At 47.2% G+C, this 12,742-nt stretch overlaps 1 protein-coding gene across 1 annotated transcript in view; it reads right to left on the bottom strand.

The window, feature by feature from the left end:
- The window catches only part of mtf1 (metal-regulatory transcription factor 1), a 126,483-nt gene that overhangs the window by 33,020 nt on the left and 80,721 nt on the right, over positions 1-12,742 (bottom strand). The window contains exon 6 of the mRNA XM_084336651.1: positions 4,913-5,046. Coding sequence (XP_084192777.1) covers positions 4,913-5,046 — 134 coding nt within the window. The remainder of the gene's footprint in view (positions 1-4,912; positions 5,047-12,742) is intronic.

Raw genomic sequence — 12,742 nt, 5'->3', positions numbered from 1 at the left:
CTCAGTCTGATTCCTCCTCTCCTCCCCCTGTGTTTCTTCTTTTTCTTGCCGGCTCCTTTGTCCTCCTTGTTGTCGCGCCTGATCTCCGGTGGCAAATCTAGGCATAAAGTGTCTCTAAACTCCTCTTTGAGTCCGGAGTTTAGGTCAATAAGTGACTGGCGGTCGTATGACGTCCCCGCCAGTGATGTTTTCATAAAAAAAGTAGTAAAAACAAACATAATAACAAAAAATTTGCACAATCGTTGCTGAGCTGAACCAACGGCGACTAACCTGGGTCGCGCCATTTTATATATAGATAGAGATTAATGGGGATACTAATTAATTTCACCGCAGGGGGCATAATCCCACGGGACAATGCATTGGTAACTTGTTTCAAATGACAATATATACCTGTGAATATTATTGCGCGGATCGGAATATGGGTGTGCGCGTGGGAGCATGCACAAAGATATTTTGACAGTGATATAGAGTGCTCCCGACTGCAGGGAGAAGACCCATCCCCGCGGCGGACACACATTTACACACACTCCTGCGCCACGGTCCTTCTCTCTCTCTCTCTCTCTCACACTCTCTCTCTCCCTCCCTCCCTCCCTCGCTCGTTCTCTGCTGTCTGGCGCACCCTCTGTTTGAGGAAGTAATTACACTGCTCTGTTGTTGAGCGAATTGTGGGCGGTGACTACAACCAGTAGTATTCACGTCAGCAAAACAGTCAAATCAGAATGGCTTAGTTGAGTGAAGGAAGATCTCGTGAACTCGAGACTAGACTGATGAGTCAATATGATAATTAGAGACACAGACCACATTGATATATCCCCCATTGCTAGGAAACAATGCTAAACACTGGAAAAGGCCATTTATAATGCATGGGACCTTTAACCAGGGATTAAAGCAAAAAAAGATCTCCTGACTGAACTTTTTTTCAGGCCAAGTCATATTCTTATTTTAACCTCCACTGTATTTTTTTTTTATAGCGTTAGCGTTTTAAGGGAGCCTACTTGTTTCGGTTTTGTCGATAATCCAATGTACAGTTACCCCCCCCCCCTCCCACCTCCAATGTACAGTTCCCCCCCCCTCCACCCAACCTCCTCCAATGTACAGTTTCTTCGTCAAATGTATATACTCTTTTTTAGACTCTTATTGTATCACAAACAATACTGTATTTGTAAATCTGGTATGTCATAAATGTATAGATGTAGCAGTATTGTCTATCTGTATGTCATATATGTTATGATGAATTGAAAATGGGGGACCCTGATGTAAACAAGACGAAAGTCTTTCTCTGGTCTGCATCCCCTTAATAATTGTGTGTATTGAGCTGTACTGTACCCATTCTGCAATCTGTTAATAACAATCAATCAATATTTAACAGATTGCAGAATGGGTACAATACAGTACAGCTCAATACACACAATTGTTAAGGGGATGCAGACCAGAGAAAGACGTTTGTCTCGTTTATATCAGGGTCCCCCATTTTCAATTCATAGTGACATACATGACATACTACAGGTATATAGTAATGTTACATTTGTGACATAAGATATGCAAATATACAGTACTGTTACCCATAGATCCTAACAGAGATTATACATATGATGGGGAGGAGACTGTACATTAGGAGACGGTGGGTGGGTGGGAGAAAATATACAGTACTGTTACCCATAGATCCTAACAGAGATTATATACATATGGGGAGGAGACTGTACATTAGCAGGGCTCTATACGCTAAGCTTTTTCACTAGGGGCACACTTGCCCCTAAATGAGAAATGTATAGCCGTTTATAGAGATCTATGCCAATTAATGTTTTATGTATATCCGGGACTTTTTTTTTTAATAAGAATTGAGAGGTATTTGTATATGTGACCTTTATTTTGAAAACCGTGTTGCGACGCAACCTTGTTTAAGTTTGCGCTTTTGACAGTGAAATGTTCAGTTCAACTTAGCTCGAAGGAAAGACTAATCAAAAAGGTTTAATTGACCCGTATGAGGCTCTTACAATAGGACTTTGATTGTTTATAGAAGAGGAATGTAATACTATGCAAAACGAGCCACTTTCATACGGGGAACCGTGACAATTATTAGTATTATCTTATTTGCATATTGTCTCATTATTAGATAGATAGATAGATAGGTTGATACTTTATTGATCCCCGGAGGGAAATTTAAGTAGACAGTATTTCACGTCCTAATAGTGGGCGACTCACCTAATGCATGGCTGAACGTTAGAAGTGTCCGTGTCCCAGGCGGTTAGGTGGCCGAGCGGAGATTGCGTTCGTCACCAGCCCCGGAGCTGAGCTGGATTTGCCTGTTCGAATCCAGCTCACAGCTCCGGGGTTGTCACCAGCTTGGCTGGCCGTCTGCACTGATACAATTGGCTGTATCAGAGGGTGGGAGAAGCTGGCGGGGTGGGTCCGGGTCGTTGTAAACAGCGACTCCTACAGTTCGGTCGGGGCGCCTGCTAAGCGCGGATTGGACGTGAGGGGGATAGTGTGGTCCTCCCACACGCTACGCCCTCTCAATGAGAATCCGCGCTGCCAGGTGAAAAGAAGCGGTGATTGGCTGGACGTGTGTCGGAGGAAGCACGTGGTAGCCTCCACTCTCCCAGATGATCTGACTGTGGGGGGTAAGTGCGCAGCGACCAGGAAGGGACTGGGAATTGGCATACGACTAACATTGGGATGGGAGAAAATCGGAGGAAAATGGAGGGGGAAAAAGACCAAAAAAAAAAAAAAAAATAAGTGTCCGTGTCCCCGTCAATCATCACTGCCAGATCAGACTTAATTTAATCGGCTATGGTCTCTTATCATCTCTCCACATCGGACGTGGTTGTCATAAGATGGACTGATATCCGCTCCGTTCTTCTTGCAGAGCAAAATTAGCGGCTTAAATGTATTGAAAGGAAGTTCTTTGGCGATGCTGCTGCACAGAACTGGCCACATTCAGTTTTGATTCGATTGTTCGCAAGGAATTCTGGGATTTGGTGTTGGATGTGGACTCTACGCAGACGGGGACATGGTATTTAATCGCACGATAGACTACAACTTCCAAGTATATAGCGTGGCCCAGATTCACTTCACACGCAAATCTTTTTTTCACACAGGCAGCTACGCAGTAAATTCATTCATTGCCGGCAGATTTTTTCATAGCACCGCGACATTATGCTCGCCAATGACTGCTTGGCGCGGCTGCGGTAGAAAAAAAATCCCTTTTTCATGATATTTGACGCCTCCGATTGGCTCAGGTTAAAATCCGTCACGACTCCGAATCAAATGACTGAACTCCAAATAAAATGGACGGATATCCGTCTCAAGACGGAACGCTTTAATGCCTGCCTTTAACTCATTCAATGCCAGTCACGAGTATAGTTGGGTTAACTCGCCAACCGTTCAGCGCCAATCACGAGTATAGTCGGGTTTTAATCGTTATTTCTTTTATTAGCTATTGTTACGAACTCTGTCCTTGTATATATATATATAGGGAGTTATGTATTTTATGTGTTATGTATGTAGGCAGGTTGTTTTGTTGTCTTTTGTCTCCCTCCTGTGTAACATATCTATCTCTCAGGGTCTCTCAGTTCCAGCAGCAGCTGGTCAATCACCATCCCACTCCAGCAACAGCAGCAGCAACAGCTGAGGGTCGTCAGCAATCAACCATCTCTCTTCCTTCATATATCCCATTGTGTGCAGTGTTAGCCAGAGCTCTGTCTGTGTCTTTGGTGGTAACTATATCTCTGTGCTTTTTTTTTTTGGTCTTTTTCCCCCACCATTTTCCTCCGATTTTCTCCCATCCCAATGTTAGTCGTATGCCAATTCCCAGTCCCTTCCTGGTCGCTGCGCACTTACCCCCCACAGTCAGATCATCTGGGAGAGTGGAGGCTACCACGTGCTTCCTCCGACACACGTCCAGCCAATCACCGCTTCTTTTCACCTGGCAGCGCGGATTCTCATCGAGAGGGCGTAGCGTGTGGGAGGATCACACTATCCCCCTCAAGTCCTATCCGCGCTTAGCAGGCGCCCCGACCGAACTGTAGGAGTCGCTGTTTACAACGACCCGGACCCACCCCGCCAGCTTCTCCCACCCTCTAATACAGCCAATTGTATTAGTGCAGACGGCCAGCCAAGCTGGTGACAACCCCGGAGCTAATCCAGCTCACAGCTCCGGGGTTGGTGACGAACGCAATCTCCGCTCGGCCACCTAACCGCCATCTCTGTGCTTTTTGATGGTAGAGCTCTCTCTGTTGTGTGGTAATCAAGCTGGTTAAAGCTCTGTTTAGGGTGCTTTTGGTTGGATTGGATTATTTCTTTTGCATTACATCAGAGACAAGGTAAGAACACTATATATAAAATCTTGCGTTGATCTGATATTTCTTTCTACCGCGATCGACGCTGTGTGGCTGTTTACAGCCGAGTGCAGGAGGTGGCGGGGGGAGCCCCGCGCTACGAGGGCCATTTCATTCTTGCATGAGGAAGGATAATGATAATCTAGCATTGATTTCAGGAATATTCGATAATCAGGTGAAAAATTACAACGTGTTTAGTGTATTCCACTAAAGGGCTATTATCGCGTCTTTTCCTGGGATTACTAAGAATCACAAACTATACTCATATTCAAAACGGTATAAAACGGAAATGTACAGATGAAAAAACAATCCATTTTGTACATGTTGACTGGAAGCAACTCACTGACAATCGACGGGTGTATTAGACCCATAGCTATAATATAAGATATATTTTAAGCACTCGCAAATCTCGCAGTCCCCCCATTGATTAAAGCGATGGCGTACTAGCGCCCTCTGGCGCAGAATGAGTTAAGAGTTGAATGCAAGTTAACAGCTAATTTCCCCTCTAAGACAGACCACCAGAGGGGACATTACCTCCCACCAGTCAGAGGTGGCTGTGGTCGCACAGGACTCACCTCGGACAGTGGATGGGTGAGGGTGACAGTGAAGGCCGGGCCCTTGTCATGGCCCCGGATGTGACTCTTCAGACTGTATTGGCTGCCGAAGGTCTTCGCACAGCCATTACTAGGACAGTTGAATGGCTTCTCCCCTGTGGGGCAAGCAGGCAGGGAGGGAGGGAGAGAAAAGCAGAGAGGAAGAGATTGAGGGACACAAGATACTTCAGTCGGCAAACAAATTGCCTGAATTTCAAAGCTTTAAAAAACGGTGTGATTTTGACGTCTCGCCATTACCCGAGATTGTCCCTAACCAACACATTTTGTGTGCCCATTTCATTAACCTCTTAAGCCCGAGCCCTATTTTCAGAAAATCCGCCTAAAATACATACCTAAGTAAATGGAAGATTGCTCCACTTCTACAAGGTCCATTTGCATGTTCTTGGTATTTGAACGGTGAACAACACCATGCTAAAAATGACCAGACTGCCACTGCGTTCACTCAGCACCTTCTTGAGATCACGTGTACAAAAAATCTAAGCAAATGAATAAAGGGAAGATGATTAAAACAGGAGATTTTGTAGAGACATTACTGAATTCTGCCATCAGTGGCGGCTGGTCCATAGAGGGCGCCGCCGCCCCTGGTGGAGAGAGAAGAAGGAAGAAATAGTTTTGGATTTTCTATTTCGACCCCTAAAAATATAAACATTTAAAAAATAAATAATAATTACTAATTTTAAGTGTTTGTGTTTAAAATGCACAATAACGTGTAATATATCAAATATAAATCGTTGTTTGTGCGTCCTATTCATCCCCCCTCTCTCTTCTCGGGTGCGCAACTCAGCCAATTGAAAATGTCACAGGGCAACATGAATGAATTTAGCAACAAAATTGAATATAATCAGCATCTTCAAATATGATGCCTGTGGACGCTTTTCTCTAGCGCCTGAAGTAGAGTCATTGTCTATTCTATTCACTCTATTGGCTGAGCGTGGTACGTCCACCAGGAAAATCCCATACGCTCCGCTCGGCTACTAGCTGTTGTCATAGGTCTATGGTTGTTGTAACATGTCGTCTTTGTCGGAAATTGATAATAATCACAAGATACTGTACATTCAGACAGTGTTGGACTTGGATCTAACTAAATGGATTTATATGGACATGTTTATGAAGTTCAAGCTGCGACACAGCTTTTTTTTTTTTTTTTTTGGATTAAGTTGGACAACATCAACAAGGCTGTATCCTCGAAGCAAGCGAAAAAATATGCTTCAGTATGCTTCAACAGTTGAGTTAAAACAGAAGTCATCACGTGTTATCTTATAGATAGATGGCTAGCCGATCGTTAGGTAGCCAGCTAATCTTCTCTCCTCTCCAGACCTCCACCACACAACAGTAGTGAGCTAAACACTAATGCTAATGCTATATAATCACGACAAAACATGGTATAACGTCGCCCCAAAAGAGTTCCCTAAAACATCAGTTAATCAGCTGAAGGAAAACTACATATAAGTTTTCACCCTTGGAAATTATGAATTTGGAAGTTGTCTGGTTGATTTAACAACTGAGCTAACGTTAGCTATCTGCTCTGTCTGAAATCCGAATTTCATGGATATATCCTTGGGTAAGATAGTTTGTTTATTAACATTTATTCAACATAATAACAATACATTTCATTTGTAGTGCACTTTACATTTGGAACCAAATCACAAAGTGCTAAGATTTTACACCAATACAATATTAAAACTGTCTGCTTGCTAATGCTAGCTAACCAGAGCTGATTTGCAGACAGGAAAGCAACCAAAAATATTGTCCGTGCGGAACAACGCCCCACCTAGAAACATTTTCACCAGCCGCCACATGCAATTTGAAATATGATTATAGGATATAGAATATCAAGCCTATAAATGACCTTATTATGGTCGTCCCACATCTATGGATCGGGCCAAATCTCCCCTTTCCAATGGCCGATGGTTCAATCTGGATTTAGCATCACCAGGCGTGATTCACAAACCGTGAATGAAATCTACTGTAGATAGTTTATTTTATAATGTAAATTTCTCCGCCATTTTTCATCAGATTGCAACGCCATTTTTGCTAGACGTTCACAGAAAGGTAGAGAAACTAACTCCGTTTGTTTTATGGCAATAACGTTCTGGTTTGTGGGAGATAATCCTGAAAAATAAGAGAAATAAAAAAGTCAATCCAGAAGTCAAGATGATTGACAGGGGCTGGGATGAGCCCATCAAAAGTCCTGGGTCTACTTACAGTAGATTTCATTCACGGTTTTTGCTGCACGCCTGGTGATACTAAATCCAGATTGAACTCTGCCATTGGAAAGAGGAGATTTGGCCCGATCCATAGATGTGTGACTTGGCCACAATAAGGTCATTTATAGGCCTGATATTAGGGCTGCACGATTAATCGATTTTTTTTTACTTTCTTTTTTAAATTTGTTTAACCAGGAAGTCCCATTGAGATACAAGATCGGTTTGGGAGAGGGAGGTAAATATAATTGATATTCTCCCTTGGTTAATTACAATTTACTCAAGCCTAGTAACAGACACAATAGATGTCCCTAAATACCATGAACATGCAAATTGCCCTGGTAAAAGTGGAGCAATCTTCCATTTACTTAGGTATGTATTTTTAGGCGGATTTTCAGAAAATAGGGCTAGGGCTCAAGAGGTTAAGAGCATGGTGGGTTTTAGCAAGGTTTACAACGTTTTAATGAATATGGAGCAAATGTAAACATAAAAAAAAAAAAAAAAAATCAGGGGGAAATGGTCTAGATTTCTGTAACATGTGGATGAGGTTGTAAACGAACAATGATGTGACACCGGTATGGTCCTTTAACTCAGTGGTTCTCAACTGGTCTAGCCTCGGGACCCGACATTTTCCTTAGTCATTAAGTCGCGACCCACATTTTTTAACCACTGATTTATTTAAAAAAAAATAAAATCTATGAAACAATCTTTCATGCACTATTAAAAACATGAAATAAACACAAACAAGTGCAACTAGGGATAAAAACCCAATGAAATAAAATAATAAATAATTATGCTTCTTAGCAGATTTCTTAGCTTAACATAACAGAAAACAGACCTACGTTTGGGGGAACTAATGGGATAACTGGGGTTGCAACAAAAGTGCAACTAGGGCTAAACACCCAATGAAATAAAATAATAATAAATAAGTATGCTTCCTAGCAGACTTCTTAGCTTAACATAACAGACCTACAGTAAGTTTGGGGGAACTAATGGGATAACTGGGGTTGCAACAAAAGTGCAACTAGGGCTAAAAACACAATGAAATAAAATAATAATAATAATAAATAATATATCCTTCTTAGTAGACTTCTTAGCTTAACATCCCAGGGAACTAATGGGATAACTGGGGATGTTGTTTGCTCCTGACAAGAGTCTGGGGTGATGGTAGACAAAGCAACTCTGAGGTCATGCTCAATGTCCAATCTGTTCCTCTGCTTTGTCTTCAGCTGGACCAGAGCTGAGAAGATACTTTCACAAAGATAGGTAGTACAAAAAAAAGAAATAAAAGAAATATCATATATATATATATATATATTGTGGAAGTGAATCAATGAGACGAGCAGACGGAGTATCGAGTCTCTGAACTTTACTTCCAAACAAATCCAACAGAACCAAGGTACAGCCACACCCTTAAGTCAACTCCCTCCTGTCACTCAATCAGTGTCCATTCTGAAGTGAGACACCTCCATCTAGTGTCCACCACACAGGCCCCCCCCGAACATTCAGAATTGACATTCAGTGCAACACCAAACAAACGGAACTGAACACAACAAACCCCCCAAAACAGTGCACCCAGTGTCTTCAGTCTCTTTTAGGAGGTCTGACCACGCGGCCATAACGACTGTATTTAACAGTCACAGGGAACGTGGAAGGGGAAAGGGTAAGGGTAGGGGCAGGGGGCTGTCCCCGCCGCCGCCGAGGCTTCGTCGGTGGAAAGGTAGGGGTAACAACGGCCGGAGGGCATGGGACAGGGGAAAACTTGGGTGGCCGGCGCCGGGGCTGAGCCAGCTCCACCGGCCCATTTGGGACCACATGAGCAGGCTTAAGATGATCGACTGAGATCTGCTCCTTATTCCCCCCCATGTCCACCACAAAGTACTTGGGGCCCGGCTCGAGGACGCGGAAGGGCCCGTCATAGGGAGCCTGCAGTGGAGAACGGTGGGCATCATGACGGATGAACACATACCTCGCAGTCATCAGGTCCTTAGGAATGTAGGACTGGGGAAAGCAGTGATGTGTGGGAACTGGGGCAAACACCCTCGCTGCGTCCTGGAAGGCAGATCGGTGAGCTGTAGTGGACCAAGGGGCAGAGGAACCAGGAAGGAACTCCCCTGGGACCCTCAGCGGTTGACCAAAAACCAATTCGGCTGAAGAGGCCTGCAGGTCTTCTTTAGGGGCAGTACGCAGGCCCAACATGACCCACGGAAGACGGTCGACCCAGTTGCCATCTGTGAGCGTGGCCCGGAGAGCAGCCTTCATGGATCTGTGAAAACGCTCACACATGCCGTTGGCCTTTGGGTTGTATGCTGTGGTACGATGGAGTTCCACCCCAAGTCTCTCAGCCACGGTGCTCCACAGCTCAGAAGTGAACTGGGATCCCCTGTCCGAAGTCAGGTCCAATGGCGTGCCAAACCGAGTGACCCAGCCGAAGATAAACGCCCGAGCCACCTCCGCAGCCGTTGTTGATGACAGGGGAACAACCTCCGGCCACCTGGTGGTCCTGTCCACCATAGTGAGGAGGTGTGTGAAACCCTGAGACGGGGGAAGTGGGCCCACCAGGTCCACGTGGACATGGTCAAACCGCCTCTCTGGAATGAGAAACGGCTCCAGGGGGGCCTTAGTGTGACGATGTACCTTGGCACGCTGGCACGCCACACAGGAGGCCGCCCATACTTTGACGTCCTTCCTAAGGCCCGGCCAGACGAACTTGGCCGCTACCAGCTTGACCGACGCCTTTACCCCAGGGTGTGAAAGGGCATGAATGGTGTCAAATACCCGGTGGCGCCAGTCAGTTGGAACCATGGGGCGGGGCTGGCCAGTGGAGACGTCACAGAGGAGCGTGGCACCGCTGTCGTGAAACACCACATCCTCAAGTCGAAGTCCTGTCACAGCCGTCCTGAACGCCTGAAGGTCTGAGTCGGTGAGCTGGTCAGCAGCCATGGCAACATAGTCGATGCCCAGGTGCACAGGACTGACGCGCGCCCGGGAGAGGCAGTCCGCCACCTGGTTGTCTTTACCGGCTACATGCTGGATGTCGGTAGTGAACTCCGATATGGCGGAAAGTTGGCGCTGCTGCCGCCCCGACCATGGCTCCGTGGTCTTGGCCATGACAAACGTTAGGGGCTTGTGGTCGACAAAAACTGTGAACTTGTGGCTCTCCAGCAAGAACCTGAAGTGACGTATGGCGAGGAAGAGGGCCAGGAGCTCCCTGTCGAATGTACTATACTTCCTCTCGTTGTCGCGCAGCTTCCTACTGAAGAAGGCCAGAGGCTGCCAGGCGCCAGCCACCCACTGCTCGCACACCGCACCTACTGCATAATCGGAGGCATCGGTGGTGAGGGCTATAGGAGCAGCAGGAGATGGGTGTGCCAGCATGGCAGCGTTGGCAAGGGCAGCCTTAGAGCCCTCAAATGCCTGGACCCGCTCCGGGGACCAGCCCACGTCATCGTTGGCTCTCTTCCCCTTCAACGCCTCGTACAGAGGTCTCATCAGGTGAGCCGCATGGGCTATAAACCTATTGTAAAAATTAACCATCCCCAGGAACTCCTGGAGAGGTTTGATGGTGAGGGGGCGGGGGAAAGCAGCAATTGCCTCCACCTTGGCGGGTAGAGGAACAGCCCCCTGGGAAGAGACATGGTGGCCCAGGAAATCCATGGCCGGCAGGCCAAACTGACATTTGGCCGGGTTCACGATCAGCCCATGCTCGTTGAGCCGCTCGAACAGTTGACGGAGATGTCCCCGATGCTCCTCCACCGATGCACTGGCTACCAGGATGTCGTCCAGATAAATAAACAAAAATGACAGGCCTCGCAGCACAGAGTCCATCAGCCGCTGGAATGTTTGCGCTGCCCCTTTAAGGCCGAATGGCATGTGCAGGAATTCAAACAGTCCAAACGGGGTGATAATGGCAGTCTTGGGCACGTCGAGCGGATGGACCGGTACCTGGTGGTAGCCACGCACCAAATCTATTTTAGAAAAAATGGTGGCGCCCGCCAGGTGGGCAGAGAAATCCTGGATATGTGGCACTGGGTACCGGTCATGAGTGGTGATGTTATTTAGGCGACGGAAATCACCACACGGACGCCACTTCCCGTCCGCCTTGGGGACCATGTGTAGTGGGGAGGCCCAAGGACTGTTGGACCGGCGCACAATGCCGAGCCGTTCCATTGTGGCAAACTCCTCCCTGGCTATTGCCAGTTTAGCAGCATCCAGGCGGCGCGCCCGTGCATAAACTGGCGGGCCCACCGTTGGGATGTAATGTTCCACCCCATGCTTGGCGACAGAGGCAGAGAAAGTGGGGACAGTCAGAGCAGGAAACTCAGCGAGGAGGCGCTGGTACATATCGCCTGTGGCGAGCATATTGGCCAGGGCAGGCGGCCCCGGCCCCCCCAGTGTGCAGGGGTATGTGTCAAAGGACACAGAGCCAATCAGCCTACGGTTCGCAACGTCCACTAACAGTCTGTGAGCACAGAAAAAATCCGCGCCCAGTATAGGCACCGACACTGAAGCAATAATAAATTCCCAGCTAAATTGCTGTCCATGTAAACACATAGTCACGTACCTGGTACCAAACGTACGGATGGAAGTCCCATTAGCCGCGTCCAGGGGTGGTCCATGTCCGTTTCCCAAGGCGTCCGTGGCCGACGCAGGCAGGATGTTCCTCTGGGCGCCAGAATCCACCAACAGACGCCTTCCAGACAACGTGTCCTCGATAAACAACAGCTTGTTGATATTGACGCCAGCGCTCATAGCCGCTAACGAGCGCCGGCTCTCGCGTTTCCCTGGTTACCAAAGGTGCATGGTGGAACACAGCTCTTCGCTTTGTTGCCAAAACGGCGATGATAATAACAAAGCCCTCTATCATCCCTCTGTGTCTGATCCCTGCGATCAGCCACCCGATCAGACACAGCAGCCACACAGTACTGACGGGAGGCCAGTAGTATTCTGTCCGCCTCCTCTGCCAATCCCCGGTAATCCTTGGTGCGCACGAGAGGCGAGCTGGCCAGAGCCGTGCGCACCGGAGTCGGGAGTTGACGCAGGAACAGCTGCACAAAAATAAATGTAGCGTCACCTGAACCAAGCAGTGCTAGCATGTTCTCCATCAGTTCTGTTGGTTTACTGTCCCCCAATCCGTTGAGGGACAATAGGCGCTCTGCGCGCTCTGCATCTGACAGCTGGAAAATGCGCAACAGCTGTTCTCTGAGCGCGTCGTATTTGCCGGCTGCTGGCGGCTCTCTCAGGCATCCCATCAGCCGGCGTGTAGTGGAGGAATCCAATGCCACGACAACATGATAATATTTCGTCTCATCCGACGTTATTCCGCGGAGGTGAAATTGTGCCTCGATGTGCTGAAACCACGGGGCCGGGTCATGCTGCCAAAACTCTGGCAACTTGACTGTAGCTGCATACACTGCGGGAACCACAGCCGGTGGATTCTCGTTATTGCTCATATTTCACACGTTTAGGGTCACCACTGTGGAAGTGAATCAATGAGACGAGCAGACGGAGTATCGAGTCTCTGAACTTTACTTCCAAACAAATCCAACAGAACCAAGGTACAGCCACACCCTTAAGTCAACTCCCT

This window comes from Notolepis coatsorum (assembly GCF_963971535.1).
Source record: "Notolepis coatsorum genome assembly, chromosome: 19".
NCBI classification, from domain to species: domain Eukaryota; kingdom Metazoa; phylum Chordata; class Actinopteri; order Aulopiformes; family Paralepididae; genus Notolepis; species Notolepis coatsorum.
The sequence above is the reverse complement of the archived record's forward strand: the minus strand, read 5'-3'. Positions and strand labels throughout refer to the sequence as shown.